At 38.1% G+C, this 21,576-nt stretch overlaps 1 protein-coding gene across 4 annotated transcripts in view; it reads left to right on the forward strand.

Moving 5' to 3' along the window:
- Positions 1–21,576, forward strand: part of pcm1 (pericentriolar material 1) — a 203,021-nt gene that overhangs the window by 125,317 nt on the left and 56,128 nt on the right. For all 4 annotated transcript variants that reach the window (XM_039750949.1, XM_039750951.1, XM_039750950.1 and 1 more), the window contains 4 exons: positions 5,369–5,493; positions 7,505–7,634; positions 8,783–8,914; positions 12,110–12,279. In XM_039750949.1, the coding sequence (XP_039606883.1) occupies positions 5,369–5,493; positions 7,505–7,634; positions 8,783–8,914; positions 12,110–12,279 (557 nt within the window). The remainder of the gene's footprint in view (positions 1–5,368; positions 5,494–7,504; positions 7,635–8,782; positions 8,915–12,109; positions 12,280–21,576) is intronic.

Below are 21,576 nucleotides of genomic sequence, written 5' to 3' on the forward strand. Positions count from 1 at the left end.
ATAATGCCATCTTTGAATGGTTTACTCAATTCTGCAGTATCAGAAGACTGAAAAACACCTGCATGTTGTCTGCAGCAACAGGCTGCCAGTGACTGCAACAAGCAAATGCTTTACTCTGACTTTTCCTACATTGCACCAGACTATCATTGAGAAATCATAAATAGTCCTGATAATCGTGATCCGTAGACAGCTTTAGACTGAGAGTTAATCGTAAATGGGTAATGAGGAGATGCTGAATTAACTTGACACTAAACACGGACATCACTGAAATTTGGCAGGTTGTAATGAACAGAACAGGTGTCAGTTTCACTGTCTGTGTCAACGTGTTATGACTATTTAACACTGTCAACACTATCATTCAGTTCAAACAATGGTTATGTTTCAGTTTATTCTAAAACTGACTTTAGAGATTTTCATTTGCCATTGTTTTATTCATTGAAGGCTGTAAGACCAACTGGCATCAGCAATCAGGCTGTGCTAAGGAAGATTGCTGCAAAGCTTGAAGGCCTTTGGTGCTTCTTTTAGCACTAGAATTACCAAAGCCTATGAAAAAACTCATACATTTGTCCCATCTTAAATCCCTTCGCACCTCTTCGTCAGCGTCTTTTTAAATGTGTCGATAAGCAGCAAGCAGCCTGCTCTCACACCCCCCCAACCGCCGCACAAAGTTTTCTCAGCTCAAGTCTGTTTGCCTGCGTGTCAGTTGCTTAGAATTGTATAGAGTGAGAAGTCAAGCAAAATGACTTCTTTTATAAATACTATATTGTTATTTGGACCACATGCATTTCATGTGCGTTCTGTGTCTACAACAATCTATGTAAACACATAGTTAGAAAAGAAACATTTTTCATGTTTCATGTTTTAGTAATTACTGACAAAATGTAGACATGAAGCATATAATGTGTAAAGCTTGTAGTCCAAATATCAAATAAACACTTTCACAAAAGGTACAAGCATAACAAAACAAGTGTGCTTTTATTCAAGGTTATAACTGCAGTTAAAGAACCCGCGTTAGGATGCGACATTGACACGTCTTTAACATGACTGCTTTGGTGGCATAACGATAACAACGACAGACTGGTAATCGAAAGGTCACGAGTTCAATCCCGCACGACTCTGTTTTGAGAAGTGAACTGCTCTTATTCTACAGTACTATTTTAGAATAAAAACATACATTTGATTTGAGTCTGTAACAGTCGGTGTAAATCTGTGGTCCTTGTAAAGGTTAGTGTTTGTTTTTTTTATTCAGTTTTATTCCCCAAATTACATTCACATTTCCTCCGATCTGTCACTGCTGTTTTCACATAAAGACACGCTATAACGGAGTTGAACTCCGATGATGACGAGGGTTCTGCATCAGAGAAAGAATGCACGTCACCCTTTTGCCATCGTTGTACTTTGTATATGTACACGGTAAGCTCAGCAATCTACTTGTGACTTTACGCTGTAGGAAGTAATTAAGTAAATCAAGGTAAATAGGTGAATAACATTCGATCTGGCTCTTTTATACAAAGTACAGCGATGGCAGCTTCCACCTGTAGCTATGGACTCTTCTGTACGCTAGTGTTTGATGATGTGGGTTCGATGCATGCTCCCATCTTCTGTCCGGGAGCCCTTGAACCCAACACCGTCGGTAATGTCACCAATGAGCTCGCAGTGAGGCATACAATGGAGCAAGGGGATGGTGTACTAAAGTGCCAATGCTTTTATTAAAACAATAATCAAAAACAATGTTCAAATGTAATATAGTGCAGTGCTTCAAAAGTCAATAAATCCATAAAAACAGAAGTGAAAAGTAGAGGTTAAAATCCATTAGAAAAAACTTAAAAACAACGAGGTTAAAAACAATGCAGGAAGCAATCCTTTAAAAACACAAAGCCCGGTGTCTTTTTACCTGGCAGCTCCCCTGCTTTTCCTGTCTGGGCTTCTCAACAGGGGAGTTGCCCTACCTGCAGCTGACCTTCTCTCTACCTGCTTCAGCTGATCAGATCGCCTCATCGACCCCTGGCCCTGGTAGGCTCCTCCAGACAGCGACTTGGGTTCCACAGCGACGACAACACCCACACTGAGGAATAAACACCCCAAGTTCCGACTCCCGTTGCCTTCCGTGGAGAGTCATCCGCCTTCCGGTCATTCCCGCTCTTCAAAATAAACTCGGCGGGAGCGACCACTATGACCACCCCTCTCCTCTTATCCGACTCGCGCTTCTTTTTATCAAGAGGGGGCACAGCAGTCGCGACAATCAGCAGCCCCTGGAAACAATTGCGGATGTGGACCAGCTCTCTCTCTGGGCACTTAGGTGAGAAACACCCACATCACGAACTCCCCAGGGCTCCGCTTCAGCCACACACCACCATGCCCCCTCGCTAAGCCGCAAGTACGGCCATTATTTATTTTATAATTGGCCTTAGAACGGGAGCTGTGGACCCGGTATACCACAGAGCGACTCTCCATGCTAGTGTTTAGATCTGGATGGTGTATGTGCCCAAAAAAGAAGTTGACTGCATTCTCGTACCATTGCTTGCGTACTGAAGTGTCAGCATACACTTTTTGTTGCATTACACATGTACTTTTTGAGCATGCCCGTGTCGATCAAACACAGGAAGCTGTGCAGTCTACTTGTGACTTTATGCTGTAGTAAGTAAGTAAATAAATTAAGGTAAAGTACAGTGACGGCAAACATACAATGTACGTTCTTTCTCTGATGTAGAACCCTTGACATCATCTGAGTTCATTTCTTTTATAGCGCATCTTTATGTGACAACAGCAGTGTCAGATTGTGGGGGAGTGTGAACGTAACTGGGAGAATAAAAAATTTAAGAATTAAAAAAAACTGCGCTAACCGCTACAAGTACCATACATTTACACCAGCTGTTACAGCTTCAAATCAAATGTATGTTTTTATTCTAAAATAGTAAGAATGAGAGCAGTTCACTTCTCAAAATGGAGTAGTGTGGGATCGAACTCGTGACCCTTTGATTAGCAGTTGGCAGGTCTTGCCATTTTACCACCAAAGCAATCATAGCAAGGATGTGTCAATGTCATGTGGTCGCTGAAAGTCGGGAACGACAAAGCAACAGACACCAATATAAAATAAAAAGCAAATTCTTTATTCTTGGCGAGTTAGAGAGACTGCAGCCAATGCCTCTGAAGAGACGGGAGGCAACCAAACCCTAAACCCCCTTAACGCTCAGTGCCACTAGCTGGTCAGAACAAACAATTTGCAGTCTAATGTGGGGCCAACCTCTATATACCTTCTTCATGTATTAAACAAAAAAAAATTATACATGACAGTTCATTTTGAGGTTGTACATAAATTATAATAGCTTAATGTGTACATTGCTTCTTTCAGATAAAGAGGTTATCAGAGCACTCACAGTTTTAAGAAATAGGCTTAAATAATTTTAAGCAGGATTTCAGAAACTGTCATATTGATTTATAATATCACAGGGTGTTCTGGTAGTATCAAGAGGTCAGCATTTTCTCATAAAAGAATGCAAGCCAATCTCATATTCAGTGCATAAACTTAATTCCTTTTCTACCTAAATGAAGATCACATCATATAGAAGTAAAAAAATCATATAGCTCTCTGTAGCATGATTAATACAAAATACAGTCCTTGAGTTAAATACTTATCATTACAGTTAATGTTTTTTCTTCCTCAGTCGCACCCTAATGCAGGTTCTTTTTCTGCAGTTCTATTCTTTAATAAAAGTGCACCTGTTTTGTTATACTTGTACCTTTTGTGAAAGTGTTTATTTGATATTTGGACTTCTGGCTTCACATAATACGCTTCATGTCTACATTTTGTCAATTATTACTACAACATGACAAACATTTCTGTTTTAACGATGTGTTTACATAGATTGTTGTAGACACGGAACACCCATGAAATGCATGTGTTCCAAATAACGATATAGTATTTATAAAAGGTGTCATTTTGCTTGATTTCTTACTCTGTACAACTCTAAGCAACTGACATGCAGGTAAACAGATTTGAACTGAGAAAACCTTGTGCGGCATTGGGGGGAAGTGAGAGCAGGCTGCTTGCTGCTTATTGACACATTTAAAAGACTTTGTCGGAGAAATGTGAAGGGATTTAAGGTGGGATGGATTTACAAGTTTTTTTCATAGGCTTTGGTAATTCTAGTGTTAAAGAATCAACCAGTGTTTCATCTTACTCTTCCTAAGAGCTGTGTAACAGCTGGTAGTTTAAGGGGTCATTGGACCACAATGTTTAATGTATGCTCTTTTTCTTCAGCTCCCCATTCCTCAGTGATATTACTAAGTGATTCCGCCATATTAGTCCTGGTATGACTCATGCACAACTAAGGTTTGTAGGACATAATGGCACTTGAACTCCATTAATCGTATGTCAGGCCAACTATTTTTGATTTGTAGAGTAACTTTTAATTCCAATTTAGCCTTGCTTTATATTTTGGGATCTGCTGTATCTGAGAAAAAGCATTGTGATGCAATAACATACCTCTGATTGAGAGTATGAATTATGTTGTGGAATCCCACATTATCAATTACAGTATATGGAAAGCGGTTCTTGCAAATAAAATATACAACAGATTTTTGTCTGTTTGGCTTTATCGCAGCTTGCTGGGAAATTTATTTAGCATTGTGTCCAGGATTTGCTGCTTACTAGGCATTGATGCAAGCTAGGCACCATCAGAGTTCATCTCTGGGTGGTGTCACACAAGATACATGCAAATATTAGTATTTCCACAATAGTTGACTTTATTGTGGTAAATTTTGCATATGGCCATAGTCGTGTCAAGTTCATTTACTTTGGGAAATCCAAAATGTTTCAAGCCTTCAGATTAAATTGTGGAGCACCACGTAAATCTGATGGCAACCTTAATCAGTCATGTTCTTGTTTTCCACTGTTTTCAGGGTGTGTTTTCCATCAGCATGTGTGCAGCAATCATGTATAGAGAATATTACAGCAACATAAGTAACTGTATGCACCATGCATTCTGATTACAGTAACTACATCAGTAAACTGTTATCATGGAATCAGCAAATGGCTGTTTTCTTGCAACTCATGTTTACCTGTCTGTATTAATTTATCACATAGTATAGTTTATGCATGGTTGCACATGGATACATTTGGTTGATTGGAATGTCAGCATTATTTTCATTTTGAAATAATATTTTTACTCAGCCTGGTAATCTAATAAATGCCATACTTCAGAATTGAGATTTATAAATGAATCGATTCCTCAACCCTAGTCATTCTTCAAGATGTTATTGTCAAAGAGAAACCTGATTTTGTTTGTATTGATAGGTCACATATCTGTTTTATAGATCAGAAATGTATCTTTTGGATTTCTTATTACTGCTTTTTTTTTTCTTTCAGGATGATGAATCTGACGATGTTGCTAATAGTGCAGCCCTAGTGGAGGAAACAGAGGGGCTTCAACAGCCTAATAATATCAGAGCTAATGTCATTAAAATGCAGGATGTCATGAAAGAGAAAACAAGGTAAAGTAATGCTTTCTTGTAGTTTAATGTATTATTTTTTCATTTGTGTATATCATTAAACAATTCATTGATCTTAAAGTAGTTTATTTCAGCTGAGTTAATAATATGCATTGTTTGTTATCAATTAAACAGGTTAACTGATTTTTTCATTGTACTATTTCTAGTAATGTTTTTAAATGTATTTTTATTTTTGTATTTCTTTGTCATATTACGTTTTTTTTTATTTGAAGTGGAGGATCTGACCCATAGATTTACATATACACTTAACATATACACATAAACTTAACATTGGAACCGTGTTACTTGAGGTATGCTCTTTTCAGTACTTTCATGCAAAAGTTCAGGTACATTTACTCAAACCCTTGTATACTTAAGTGAGATTTGGGTACCTTTTGGTCCATGTCTTATATATTTAAACAAATTAGAAGTTAATTTTACTTCTGTGTGATGCAAAGACTTCTGTTGCAGGTGCCTCACAAAGGTTTAGCGTCTCTCTTTTAATTTATTTATTTTCATTATTGTGGTGTTCATTTTTTCTTGCATTCCACATCTGGAATAAATTAACCACATAAATATTCTTCTTCCTGTGCAGGGTTTAATGCCTTTGCTGGCAGAACTGTGTGCAGACAGAAAACAGCCCTGGAACAGTGTGCACACATACACACACACACATCTAAACCTAAACAACACATTTTTTGGCATGGAGCTTAAAAACTGGGATAAAAACAGTGGAGTTGGAACAATGACATTCAGTCATATTGGGGAAGAGGGGGATTCCCTACATGAAACTGCAAGAAGTGGCATGTGATTCAGTGACATTTGTTTGAGATGAGTTGGGAGAAGGGGTGGTCCCCACATGAAACTGTGAGGGCAATGTTACATGGCACAATACATATACATGCGATGGAAGAACGCTCCCTGTGAAAGTTCACATTGTCAGTGACATTCGATCAGGGTTGGGAGTTGTCCTTAGGTGAAAGTTAGAGCAGGTATATTTTAACAGTACTTCACCAGTACGATAATAATTTGAAACTGGAACACTGCTACTCTGATAACTAACATAGGGATAGCGTGCAGCAGACATACAGTAATTGAACCCAGAACATTTAAACTATAAAACTGAATGCCACAATGCTTCAAAATTATGCTGTAACTAGTACTTACTAATCAAGCATAGCATCGAGTCCTTCAGCAAATGTGTTTGAAATGTGTATAAGTAATTTTGTTACTCCTATACATTTTTTCCATTTAAACTCTTAAATTCAGCTGATAAAAATTGCATTAAAATATTCAAAGTTGTGTTCAACTTTATATCATTTCGAGCATTATCTTTATTTAAGGTTTCAGTGCAATATGCAAGTTAGAGTGCCCAAACTTTTATATGCAGATATGGCTTCCATTTTAATACATTTTACGGCACATTTACATTTGCAAGTCTTTATTTGTTTGACAATTTTTCTGAATCTCTCAGAATCTCAGACTGGAAAGGATGAAAGGAAGGTGGTTTGTCTAGACGGCTCTTCAAAAGATGGCACGCTCTGCTAATTGCATACAATAATGTGCTTTAATTTCATTTAGACCATGGACTATCTGGCAAATTTCATTTCACCATATGATGTGTATTTTCTCACCAGCAGCCTACAGTATATAGGCTCTTCATTTATATCAGCAGCTATTATTAATGTTCACTTTGAGATGTCTGATCAACTTCTAATACATTTATAATAGTATCAATGTTGACAAGTTTCCAGTGTCCAAATCTTGTCAGATCGCTTTGATAAGATGCCTATCTCTGCACATCACACTCTTCTAAGATTTGGGGTTTAATTGGTGGTTTTATAGGGAATTTCTTTCTTGCTGCGTCTGTATTTTTATTCGACCTAATCACAAGTGAATTTATTCCTTTTTTTTATGTGGCCAACTGTCTGTCCAATCGTGAGTGAGATAAAGAGGCTTTGAGGCTGAATCACTTTCTAGGATTGATCTGATTGATTTAGTCTGTTTTAAACAGAGAGAAGTTCTATGAGGCAAAGCGCAAACAGCAGCAAAAGGAGCTTAGACAGCTCCATGAAGAGAGGCGTCGTCTTATGGAAATTCAAGAGAAGATTCAGGATCTGCAGTGGACATGTCCTGATTTGCAGGTAGATTTATTTTTTATCTAAATAATTAGGCTCATAGATCGAAAAAAAACTTAAATGCTCTTAGACAAGGGTCTGTCTATTTCTTTAAGGTCTCCTAAAATTACTTGGTCAGGTCAGGTTGGGGAGCATGCATGATGAAACAACTCTGGATCCTGGTTGGCAACCCCAGGCAGAAATGCAGTCCAGTCCCACGCCCCCAGAAATGACCATCTGTCTGCTGCAGGCAGGTGTTACATGGGCATCCCCTTTGCCAGGTCCAGCTGCTCGGCTCATCAGCAATGAGGATCCTGTGAGCCGTATCACCCTCGGGGAATTGCCCCACATGGCTGTAGTTCTGTAACAGATACTCCCTCACAATGTAGGTAATGTGCCTCATTCGGGACTCTGTGAGCAACCGATTGTTCAACACAAAGCCAAATCAGTGGTACCCATGGATTCTCCGAAGAGAGTACCCCCTTTACTTGCAAAGAAAAAAACAAGTAATGCACAATGAAATATTAAACATTTTGAAATTGCCTAAAAGCATGTTGGTGACTGGCATCATTTGTAATCAAAATATTCTTATACTTTAGGTAGTGTACACAGTTATCGAAGCTTGATGCAGCACTCTACACTGCATTTTTTGTTTATTTAAATGGATTCTGTAAAATTGAAAAATGAGTTCTGGCTGATTACTTAAAATTAAGCTGTACAGTTCTAGAATATATTTTAATGCTGATATTGCTTCCTATTTGTAAACTCTGTTGTTTTCCTGAATTTGCTTATCTAAGTGCATTGTCAAATACCAGCAGTATTAGATGCAACACAGGAACCTTTTCTGGATGGGATACCAGTCCATCACATGTTGTACTCTTATACATATCTACAGTCTCTAAATAAATATTATAGCTGCCAGTCAACCTAAAGTGTTAAATGTTTAAGATATGGGAAAAAAAACAAAGAGAGAGTGTGCAAACTATAAACAAATGATGACTGGCTGAAGATTCAGCAATACCGCAGCTGTGAGTATTAAGTACTGTGCCACTGTGGTTTCCCAAGCTGAAGTCTCTTTAGACTATTTTATTTAACAGTCAATATTTTTATTGTGTGTTTGAATTTATTTTGGTTATCCCTAAATACCATTGATTTAGTATTTAATATTGATTCAGTTTTCTGCATCAAGCACGGCAAGCCAGCCAACAGCTTCAAAACGGCCATGTGCTGCTTCAACTCCTGCTGTTTCCACCAAGACAGGACTTGCCAAGTCAGGCATGGATTCAGCCAGTGCTCAAGACAGCGAGGTAAGAGGTGGTTTTTTTTCATTTGAATTATTATTTGAAAATTATGAGAGGTATTTTCTGCAAAAATTAAAATTGAAAATGCAGTCTCTTTTGCAATTTCGTTTTCAAAGTCTGCATACTAAAATGTTACAAAAATTAAAATGAATTGAAATACTCCAATTTGCAATTTCATTTTCAAAGACTGTATGCAAGAATGCTGCAAAACTTAAAATGAAATAACATCATTTGCAGTTTCATTTTCACCCTGAACTGCAATAATGCAAAGTAAAATGAAAATAAGCACTGGGGCCACATTTTCATTTTCCACTTTACATTTTCATTTTCAAGTTCTCAGCATGCAAATAGTGAGGGTCAGTGGGGCGGGGCTTGGTGATTTTTCCACAATTTTTTTTTTGTCCTTCATAGCTGCAGAGCCACTTCAATCAGTAGAATATTTCTCACTTCGACTGTGTTTAATTGACATGATTTTGATCTTTTCACCCATGTACTGCAAGCTTCATATCAAAACATGTCTCACAAAATTCAAAGACCACACATAATTGTAGCTCTGAAGAAATGAATGTGCTATTTAATTACAGTATTTAACATGACAGAAATTAATCATTATCACATTATAGTTTATATTTATTTACACTGAAGTGGAAAAGGGACACTTTGTATTTTTGTAGTATTGTACTGTCGGCACCAAGAATCATAATGGCTCTTCTGCAGAGTTGTTGGAGTAACCTGGAGTGCTGTTTGCAACAGGAGTACAGGGATGGAGACAACTGAGAAACTGACACCTGGGCAGCTCCACCACTGCTTCTCCATTTGCTAAGATCCATTTTTCCAGGTGCGCAAACATCTGCGGAGCTTCAGGCTAATGAAGCTGCAGAAAAATGTGGCATATTAAGTTGCCACTGACCCCAAATGAGCCATGAGAAGCAGGGCAGGTGATAAAAATGCCCCAGCAAAGGACAAAGCAGATCATAGAGGTGTTGTGAAGTGTGGGGTGATCTAGACCCGAAACGCGGTTTGCAGTGTCATTTGAGTAAACAAAAACAGCAAAGAAACCGGTAAATCTGCATCTCGACACCAGGAGGCTCACCTGCTTGCCTACATTGGACACACCTGCTGCACTGAACAATAGCATCCTGGTTGTGCCATCTGACGACACAGCACTCCCAAACCTAGCTGATGTACCCTTAACATGAGCTGTATGACCAAATCGGGAGAGAAGACCACCCACCATTTCAACGAGTTTGTGCACTGTTGCAAGGAGCTGGAAGTGGCAGTTGGGAACAGTGACATTGAAGAGAGGACTATGCAACTGCACAGGATAAATTGCATCAACTAGGGATTAGTCACCTAAAAATTCAGCTGGCATTGCATCACCAATAGCAGGAGTACCTATAAACTCGGCACAGGCTTTTTAAACTAGTACAGCAAAAGGAAAGCAGTCCTTTTAAGGATAGTAAGCCACCTCAGAAAGACATGTAATGATCAGGGAATCTAGCCATTGCAGTACTTTGTGCTGATGTTACACTATAATACTACAAAAATACAAAGTGTCCCAATTATACTTCAGTGTAAATAAATCTAAATTATGACATAGTCTCATTTCTGTCATGTTAAATTTGTAATTAAATAGCACGTTAATTATTTCAGAACTACAATTATACGTGGTCTTTGGATTTTGTGAGATGGTTTTGCTGTGAAGTTTGCAGCATGAGGGTGAAAAGATTAAAATCACATGAATTAAAACACAGTCCAATTGAGAAGTATTCTATCGATCAGAGTGGCTCTACAACTGCGAAGGACAAAGAATTGTGGGAAATCGAGGTTTAAAGCCGTGTCCTTTGACCTGCATTATTTGCATGTTGAGAACTTGAAAATCAAAATGCAAAGTGGAAATGCGTTTTACTTTTCATTTTCACAGCCTCATTGCTGTTCAGGGTGAAAATTAAATTGCAAATGGAGGTATTTCATTTTTATTTTTGAGTTGCCAGTTTCATTTTTGTTAAATTCAATATTAATGGTATTTTAGTAAAGGCAATTATGCATATTTGGGTTAAAAAATGCAATGTATTGGCATATTAACAGATTACATATATGTTTGTGAACATGTTCTTATTTTAATAATAGCTGCAATTTGAGAATTGTCAAAGAAGATTAGCTTGCTTTGAATTTGCCATTTTTTCTACTGTACATGTAAGGGGTGAGTGTTGGTCTGTGAAACTGGAATCCAGGATAGTTACCATTATTAACTCATGGTTAGTAACTTGTTCCAAGTCTGCTGCTTTCAGCTTTGTTCCAATAGTTGCTAGTACTGCCCAGAAGTACAAGAGTCTTAATGCACATTATGTTGCACTAACAATGCAGTATGAAATCTCAGCCTCCAGTACATCAGCAGCTTTGTGTCAGACACTCTGTATTAATGATCAGTGTACATTTACCTTTTTTTAACAAACAGATAAACACTTTATAGTGTGTTGTCATTTTTTAAATTCCTGTTTTAAGCTGCTTCTGTTGTTTTCAACCAGACATTCTTAACTGCTTCTCATTTGCCATTCACATTTCTGGACACTGAAACCTCATTTGCTGTTGATGCCAGTGTTTCACAACCTTTGACCAGACCACCTACAACCAAGTGTTGTTGTGATATACAACCTTCTCCCAGTATCATCTTCACATTTTTCTTCCTGGCATCAAAACTAAAGCCCCCATTGACTCACTGATAACCATTGGCATTGGTGCCAACATGCCAATTCAAGTTTCCAACCTTTATAGTCACCTTTCCATGAGGCATCTGAGATGTCACTTTCATCAGCTTGTTCCAAAACTAGTCTTTCCTTTTATTGTTTTAATCCTGAGAATGGGTCATTTATCAGCAGTCATCTTAGCACCTACACCACAGTCAGCCACCATAAAACTTCCTACCACTTTTTATTCTGATTTTTTTTAGACATATATAAATCAATTAAAGCATTGCCAACACTTCTTCCTGCCAGAAAAACCTACTCCCTTTCATCATTCCCACCGAAGGGTTTCACACTTTTAAGTTTACACTTCATTCTTCCAGTATTCCAAGTCACAGTCCTCTAACTCTATCATTCACACCCCTTAAATATTATCTTGCCTTCATCTAACCTGTAACCAAACCATTCTTTTTGTAAAAAGACTAACTAAGATGTTATTATTTGTATTGAAACCTAGCTATGGTGTGAGATGAGAAGGCACCAAATCCTTCGTGAAGAATTAAGGCAGAGAAGAAAACAACTTGAGTCCTTAATGGCAGAACATCAAAGACGAAAGGTTTTCAATGACAATTCAAAAGGTGGTGCAACAGATGTTCCAAATCCTCCGCAAATGAGCAGTAATGAAAGGTTAGTAAAGTGACTGGTGCCAGCAAAAATATTTAATTTCAACCTATATATTTGATTTTGAGTGCTACACATATTCTGTGTATTTTGTCTTCTAAACAAATTTGCAATTCCTATAGGTTTTTAGTCTTTATGGGAACATGAAAAAGAACATGTACATTGCTTGCACTATTGTGCATGTGAACACAACATTTAGTTGTAAACGTTCTTATCTTCTTTTGATAAATACATTTTAAAATTGATTAGAAGAGGATCTGTTTCTCCCTCCCTTTATACACCTCCACTACAGTTAGTTGTAAATTTAATTAAACAAACTTTATCTTTGATAATTAACATCAATTTGTATTTGTGGTCTCTTCTGAGAGACGGTATGTCATCACTGCACACCCTGTCCTTTAGAAGAGCATCCTTTATGCCACTTTTCCATGTTTTAGCCCATAAACAGAGACCCAGCTTTTCAGTATCGTGCTGCATTTCCAGGTTCTCCGTTACAAATACATTAACACCTCTCTTATCCATCAGAGGTCTGGACTGAGGCCATGAAGTATAAGAGAAAAGACAGATAACAGAACAGGTACTTTAAAAATGATATTCATTAAATTAGTTTAGCAAATAGTTGTATTTATTTACAAGACAAAACTATATTAACAAAATATAATGTATTAACAAAATTAATTAATACCTATAATTGTAATGACCAGTGTAATAAACAAACATAACTCAGAAGTTTTCTACCTTTTACTTGGAGTATTTGTTCTTTAACAAACGGTGCCCTATCTTATACTCCGTTATCTGAGTTACAGAGCACAACTCCAAAACAATAAAAGAAAGATTTCCCTGCCAATCAGTTTTCTCCTGTCACTCACATTCTTTCTTTCTCTATACCACAAACACTCCTGCATAATGTCTTCTTACTCCCTACTCTGCTCCTTTCTTGTTTTTCTTAAATTCTCCTGTTACTTCTCTCCCAAGAGGTGTGTCCACCCCTTACAGAACAGAAGCCCATCACCCAGTCCCATCACTTATACAGCATTACACTCTTTCTCCTTGTACAGCACATCACAAGCTGCCTGCACATCACAATACATTAACAAAACTGAATTTAAAAAGAAAATTGTAGTACAGAAACTTTTTTACATTAGTACATTAATACAGAATAACATTACTGTTGTTTCCATTTTAGACACTTTTTTTCAATTTTGTTGACATCATCTTCATACTCCTTAAATTGAAGCAATACTTGGAACACTTTCACCATTTCGTAAACGTTTAATAATTTTGATTTTTTGCGACAATTCCAACACCACACATTTACTTTTATTGGCTGTAACAATGTATACAGTAGTAGATAACAAAAGATAAAAACTATCAAATGCTCTTGAAACTGAAGGTACGTAACTGACGCTGTGATTTCAAAATGAAGTATAACACATGGTCCTGGGGAAGAACACTATGCACTAGCACATGGAAGAGTTGTTCCAATGTGCAGAACTTGCAGCATACTGCATGGCAGTGGTAGTACAGTAATAGGCGCTGGAGTGCATAATGTTTTTTTTATTTGTCCCTGATGGCTAACAAAGACTGACAGTGAATCAATAAATAATTGAGGCTTTAATGTATTCATATTCTTTAGTTTATTTAAGCACTCTTAGAAAAGAAATTGATGCTATGAAATCCATATAGCATTGTGTCTTGGTAAATCCAAAATCAGGAATAGCGCATTAAAATTAAATCTGAAGATCTTAGTCGAAATTGAAATACTTGATTAAAGGCTATTAAGGTAGCCTTACTATGAAACTTTATGTACTATCAGGAGGTAAGTGGGACTCACAAAGTTCTTTATGGATTGGTCTACTCTTGCACATCCTAAGCTTAACACTCTTATTCAGAAAGGTACACACCTTTCCACTTAAGCTCTGATTGCAATGACTGGTTAAGCAATACACTTGTGGTCCCACAGTATTTCCACACTAAGGAATGAACCAGGAGCTTTGTGGGTTGTAAATAGATATAAAGATTATTGACTGTTTTTGGCAACGTAAATCTATTTGAACAGTCTCCTCCTTGAACATGTAATTACTTTAGAAGTTAAAGTAACCCATAAAGGAATAAGATTAAAAATTGTGAAAGGCAGAGGGATGTGGGAAGCTACAGACAAGAACACAACCTGTTTTTCCCCTTGCTATCCACAAAAAAAACAATGGAGAGAGTGAAAAATGTGAAATCAAACAGGAGAATACACCAGGTAATTGAAACTTTCGGTATAAGGTAGGTTGACATTACACAACAAGGAGTTAGAGAGCATGAAATTAATGACATCAGTTGCTGCTTCAAGTTACCATGAGGATGTTGGATAATACAACAATATTTTTTCTAGTTTCCTTTCATCATGTAATTCATCATCCCCTGTAATTTTTTATTACATATTCTTAGAACATCTTAGAACATTTTTATTGAGTTAAGAATATATTTCCTGTTTGCTTGTCTGCTCACAGCCTTCATTGTAGGCAGAGTAATGGCATCCCAAAAAACCTCCAGTACCAGCCATCCATCCATCCGTTATCCAACCTGCTATATCCTAACTACAGGGTCACGGGGGTCTGCTGGAGCCAATCCCAGCCATCACAGGGCGCAAGGCAGGAATCAAACCCTGGGCAGGGCGCCAGCCCACCGCAGAGTATCGAGCTATATTCATCATTGTAAATACTGTATTTGCTTCTGCAATTCTACAGCGGTTATTTTCTTACATGGCTTATATCAACCGACTAATTGGCACTTCTAAAGTGACTCTTGTGTCTGTTTGCCCTGCGATGGACTGGTGCCTTGACCAGGTGTTGTTCCTGCCTGGAGCTCAATACTTGTAGGCATTGACTGTAGCTGCCAAGGGACCCTGTCCTGAATAAGTAGGTTATGAAATTGGATTAATTATTATCATTATTATAGTGCCTATAGTGGGGAAAAATATATATGAATAGATTTTTTTTCTTGCTCGCGTTTGCCCCATCTTGATGCAAGGTCCACTTTGTGGCACATCGTTTTCCACTTGTTCTAATCCAGGGCATCTTCGGGGTGGTGTTAACCTTAGTGCATATGAACCAATGGAGCCATTGTTTCTTTGGGTGCCTACATGATCTCTATCACTGACTGAGATTAAAGACTGTTTTTGCCAATGACTACTCTTCACTGTGAATCAATTGGCCATAATATTAGTTATTCTAGTTTATTTTCATAGAGTAATGGGTAGAAGATACCAAGGGTGGCAAATAAAAATAATATTGGATTGATGGATAAATGAATGCCTATTTGTCCAGTTCTTGTCACTTGATTACATACTATAGACCTGCTCAGTATTCTGTCTCCTTGAAAAATTTGCATGCATTATTAGTCTAGTTGCAGTAGGCTGTCTTGGTGACACCAAGAAATAACTCTTCTGTGTAGTTAAAGAATGAAAGCAAATTGAAGTGTCCCTTTTTCGTTATTGTTGTCTAGTTGACTACATATCAGAGATACCAATTCACATCGGCACTTAGTCTTGTTAGAGTATGTCTTTCAGGAATGTTCATGTGTGAGCTGTGCTCAGCCTCCTCGCGTAAACGATGAGAAAGCTGAAGGATTTATGTGTTTCTCTGGAAGCTGTAGCTGATGTCCCTAGCACTGGTCATATTGCTTTTTTTGATTTGCTATAGTCATTTCAGTGGTGGTCTGTGAATTTACTAAGATATCCTGAAGCCCTTTTAGGAAAAGTGCCTGAGGTAGCGTTAGGCCCCTTGACCTCTGTAGAGGTATTTTGTTGTTGCTTTGTATTTGATTTGTAACCCAGCAGCGGCAGTGACATGCCCTTGGTCACTGTTGTTTTTGAAACACAAGTGATAAGTGAATGTTAAGTAGGTTAGTATTATGGGATAAACATGTAAATCAAGGCTAGTAATTGGGGCACTTTCAGTATTAACTTGTCCACCAATATAAAAAGGCAGTGTGGCATAGTGGTTAAGGCTTTGGATTTCAAACCCTGAGGTTATAGGTTCAAATCCTGCTACTGACACTGTGTGTGACCATGAGCAAGTCACTTGACCTGCCTCTGCTCCAGTTGGAAAACCAAAAGAAATGTAACCAATTGTATCATGAATGTTGTAAGTCGCTTTGGATTAAGCCGTCAGCCCAATAAGTAAATGTAAATGAAAATGTAAAAAGAACCTTAGGTTAAAGTGCCCTTCGTGACCACTTTAATATCAAAAAATACTTCCTGAATCTCGGGTTGTTACACAAATAGTTGGAGAAGAGTTTGAATGTGACAAATAAAATTGATGGCAAGGGACAACACTGTTTTTCTCCATGTTCTAAAGTTAAATAATTGAAATCAGTATTGTTTTGAATAAACTGAAGCTTTTGGGCTGGAGTACAATGATTTAAGCAATATGCATATGTTTGGTTTAAGTCCACACAAATGTATTATAGAGAACTGGTTGTATAAGCCTGTGCTGTAGAAAGCCCGGGGTCCTAGAAACTATTGAAATCGTCAGGAGAAAGAAAAAATTGAAATGTAGAGATGTCAGGTAATTGAAAGGAACTGCTCTGGGCATCTCTATCCTAGGAGGTTTTATTTTACCAATGTGCTTGCCTCGCTTGTGTATTAACGGCTAAGTGAGTTTCTGTTTCCTCGGTGGTGGACCTCTTACCCCGACTCCACCTCTCACTTCCGGGTCAGACAGACAGACACTTCCACACGTAGATGTTTATATGCAAGATAATTCAACTAGTGCTGGGCAACATGACCAAAAATGTTACAATAATATGTTTTTCCATGTCATTTACTTCAAATAATTATCAGTAATTATTTTATTAACTTCCAGGTGCTCAGTGTTAAGTTGGAATAGTATTTTGCACCCAGGAGAAACTAAATAAAACCTATTATAATGCAGTGATTTGCATTTGGAAAGAACTTATTATTAAAATTGAACAGCGTTTGTTGAGTGAATGATTGTATATAAAATAAGTAAGTAAAACATCTGGATTTTCAACACCTTTTTAAAAGTTTCTCTAAGAACCAGCAGTTAGGTGAATATATACATTACCAGTCATTTATCGACCTTCATTACAACACCTTTATCTTAGTATGCTATAAAAGGAATAAAATATTAATTAAACCAATGTTTCTTATCCACTGGGTTGGTTACGAGTTGCTATTTATATTGATAGTGGGTCTTGAAGGGGTGGCTTCTGGTGGCGGGAGGGGTGGGTTTGGGGTATTTATGGGTTAACAAAGAGTTCTTCAGTTGGTCACAGAGGGCCACTACTCCCACGATAGCACTTGTTTTGCCAAAGAGGGACCCAAGCAATCGCCAGCCCCTAACCCTCCATGATAATGCATGATTCACCATGGGAGATATCCCAACTCTGACAATAATGCTCAACTGATGAAGATGGAAAACCACCACCCCGGCCCCTTTATGAGTCACTTAATGGAAAAAGTGGGTCATGGCACCAAAAAGAATATTGATTTCCAATGAACATAAACAATAAAAGACATGCAGTAATTTAGCTTTTTTTTTTTTTTGTTCTTTATTTCACCTTATGCAATTTCTCGTATTAGGTTTTGTTGGTTTTCGCATACCCCTTGGGGTCAGAGCGCAGGGTCAACCATTATACAGCGCCCCTGGAGCAATTGAAGGTTAACCCTACTATTATCCTAGCATTTCCACCCATCTGTTATCTTGGGCGGGTCGGTCCCGACCCATGTCCTAAATCAGCCTCCCTCAACCCTCAAACATTTTTTTATCATCCAGTTTGTTTCCTTACCTCTTGGTTACCTTGTTAGGCTTCCTTATCCATGAAAAGATTTTAAAATTTGCTTTTAAAATTTTTGGTGTGGCCCTCTGAAGATGAGACGTAAGATGTCAATAAAACGGCCCAGTCCAAAAAAATTGGTAAAATAAACCTCGGGAGAATTATACAAATAAATCAAAGGTTTATATGTTACCTGACTATTACTGAGGGGTATTAGAACACAACTGTAAAAAAAAAAATTACAATTTTTTATTTTAATAATATTACTATCAATATCAATATTATTAATATTAGTAACATCTGTGGTGTTAGGGTCGGTTTTGACCCATATATATTTACTTCAAAAGAAGGCAAAAAAAGTATTTTTTTTTCCAAAAGTTGAACTTTAATTCAATTACAAAGACAAAGCCAAACAAGTAAGACAAAATAAAATACAAAATAACTTACAAAATGTAGATCAAACAAACAATCAAACCAATAGAATTAGTAGTACGGTGGTAGGGTGGTAGCTCTCCAGGAGCAGGATTGCTACTGTATGTTTACACTATGTGCAAGTAGGACAGTAAGTGACATTTTTAGTGTGCTCTTTGCAAATATATTTCTTGCATTTGGCACACATGGAATTGTTTTTCTGTCCTTGCTGCTTGGGCAGACCTGACAGCGCTTTCTTTTGGAATCCGGCAGCCTCTCTGGGTCTGGGTCCGTGGCTGTGGCAGGGCTGGCTAAAGGGAAGGATGCTGGTGCTGAAGCTCTTCGTCTTCCTGCTGACCACTCCTGGATTGAACATCAAAGGCAGGCGCTGCACCCATCTCTCCCAGACATCCCTTATGGGAGCAAGCTTGTCACGTCTTGCTCTCATGTCTCGGTTGTCAAACCTGAGGACTCTCGAGATCATGTGGAAGCTCTTCAGTGACATCGTGGCCCAAAAATATTTCTGCCTGTTGCTGTGTCCCAGAGACTGGCTGTGGCCTCATTGCTGGATCGGTATACTCCAGCAAGAAGAAGAATTCCAATATAAGCATCCAGGAATTCTTCATCAAAGTCAATCCATGCGTCTCCGTAGACTTTTTGTCCTTCTAGGTTTGTCATGTCAAGTATTATTTTCTTCAGCGATGATGGCATGAACTGTTCAAAACTTGTTTTGATGTCACTTATCCTTGTTATGGCAAACCTTGTGACCCCAGGAGTCATTCTGATGATATTTTCAGCAGCTGCCCTGCCAGTTGTCCTGCGAGTCTCGTCAGGTGGTACTAACCTCCAGGAGATGCTGCCATTCTTGGACTGTAGTACTTCAGCTGGTGGGGAAACTGCTTCAGAGGTGATCTCCTCCTCAGACTCTGTGTCTGTGTCTTCTGACTGACACTCCACAATGTCTTCCTCCTCTGAGTCCACCTCATCAGTGTTGCTGTGCCACTCTGTAACTTGTCCTTCAGCTAGGATATGATCCAGAGCTTGGAGTGCTGTGAATCTGGCCATTTTTACCTCTGCAAATTAGATGCTTTCTCCAGTCACAATCACCAAACTGAACTGGTCTGGGTCTGTTTTGTCTGGGCTGTCTCTGTTTTTTTTACTCTAGGGAGGTGTGAAGAGATAAGCCCCTGACTACAGCTCGGGGGATGGGAGAGGCCTGCTACCTGACAGAGTGGTGTGGGGGGGGGGCCAGAGTGAGCTGAGAGTGTGTTTATACTGTAACTTAAGTTTGGCCAGTATTTATTGTTTTATGATCTCTTATTGTACCCTGGGTCGTGGCCGACCCGGTAAGACCACAGGCAGTGAATCTCTGATTAGAGAAATAATTTACCTTTTTTTTTTTTTTTTTTGTTTAAATGGAAGTTTCAGAAAAATAGAAAAAGCCTTGATGCAGTAAACAAAATGTATGTGGTACTTTTATGCATTTAAAACTTGAAAACGGGTCGGTACCGACCCTAGGGTAATAGTAGGGTTAATGGGCTTGCTCAAGGGCCCAGCAGAGTACCATCTCTTTTGGTAGTAACGGGGATTCGAATCGGCAACCTTTGGGATACCAGCGCAGATCTTTAGCCTCAGAGCCACCACTTCACCCCTAACAATGCATTATTTTTTCTTGTTAAAGGTTTTAGATAGAAATAGTCTGTCAGTCTCTGGATTTTCATGTACTGGGCCAAGGTAAAAATTTGCCACCTGTGCTAAAAGCACAAATTGAGGTGAAGCTGATAGAGGGATGGCCGGGGAGTCTGTCTGTGAATGGATGATGTTTTTTCCATTGGGGTGAACATTATAGCCAGAAAGTTGAGAATAAAATAGTTTATGCAGAAACAAAGGGAATTAAGCCTTGATAGCTGATGCAAACAGTTCCTGCAGGTGTCCCTGTTTTTGTTGATTACTTACAAATAGGGCTGTGCGATATGACCAAAATCTTATATCCCGATATTTCATTTCATATCCCGATATCACGATATAGTACATTTTCTTTGTATTCAGTGAATAGTTTATATAATCACCACTCCTTTTTTTTTCATTTAAATTAAAAAAATCAAAAATGAGAAGTACTCAACTTGTAATTATTTCTGTTCTTTTATTTAGAACATTTGAGCAAATGTTTGACTTAGAATGTAAATATAAAATGTTAATGTATCAAATATAAAACACTTTTCAAAAACAAATTACTAGAGGCCCAATATAAAATACTGCTATATAAAATGCCTGACATAAACAAAATGTGAACTGTAGCAGCAATAACTCTCACAACATATATTAAATATAAAAGGATCAAAGCACTAACAACTAAACTATATAAGGCCAATAAACCCTTTAAACAAAATAAATACAAGTCTAACATTAACTGTCAAAACCAAATGTAAACATTGTACTTCAAACTGTAGCAGCAATAAGGCTTAGAACAAAAATATATTAAATATATAATATTAAATATAATATTTTTAGGCTACATTCTAGTAAAATGTTAATTTGCACATCGTAGTGTGGCAAATCTCCGTTAAGAGTTACAGCTGATCGCCCGTGCGTGGGACTGGACGGCGCTAACGTGTTGATGCCGTCCAGCCCCAAGCACGGGGCGATCCGCGGTAACTCGTTAACGGAGATTTGCCGTGTTAATGCAGTTGTGGCGTAAACGTAATGTAGCGTTCTTTTCCTTATTGTAGAGTTCTGTTCAGCAGTTTGTGTTCTGTGATTTACATCCCTCTCAGTTATTTATTCTGTTGTCCCTGTTATTTCTGATGGACTGTAATAGAGTGGAAGGTAAAGGAGGTTCCGGAGGGATGGGGGGGGAGCGCTGTGAAAAAGGAGGAGTGGACGACGATCTTGTCGCCCCTAGCTAAGAGAGTTTGTTTTTGGATTGCTGTCTGTTCGGCGTGGTTGTGGCCAACAGCAACCATTTTTTTTTGTTTGTGTTTAATAAAGAGGGAACTAACCAAGTGACCGTCTCGGATCGCCATTACGCCTGGAAGACGCTACAGTAATTTTAACAAGATTAACGCTGACAGCAAACGCTGCAGGGAAAATTATGCCTTAAGCAAA

This window comes from Polypterus senegalus, chromosome 4 (assembly GCF_016835505.1).
Source record: "Polypterus senegalus isolate Bchr_013 chromosome 4, ASM1683550v1, whole genome shotgun sequence".
Taxonomy (NCBI): domain Eukaryota; kingdom Metazoa; phylum Chordata; class Cladistia; order Polypteriformes; family Polypteridae; genus Polypterus; species Polypterus senegalus.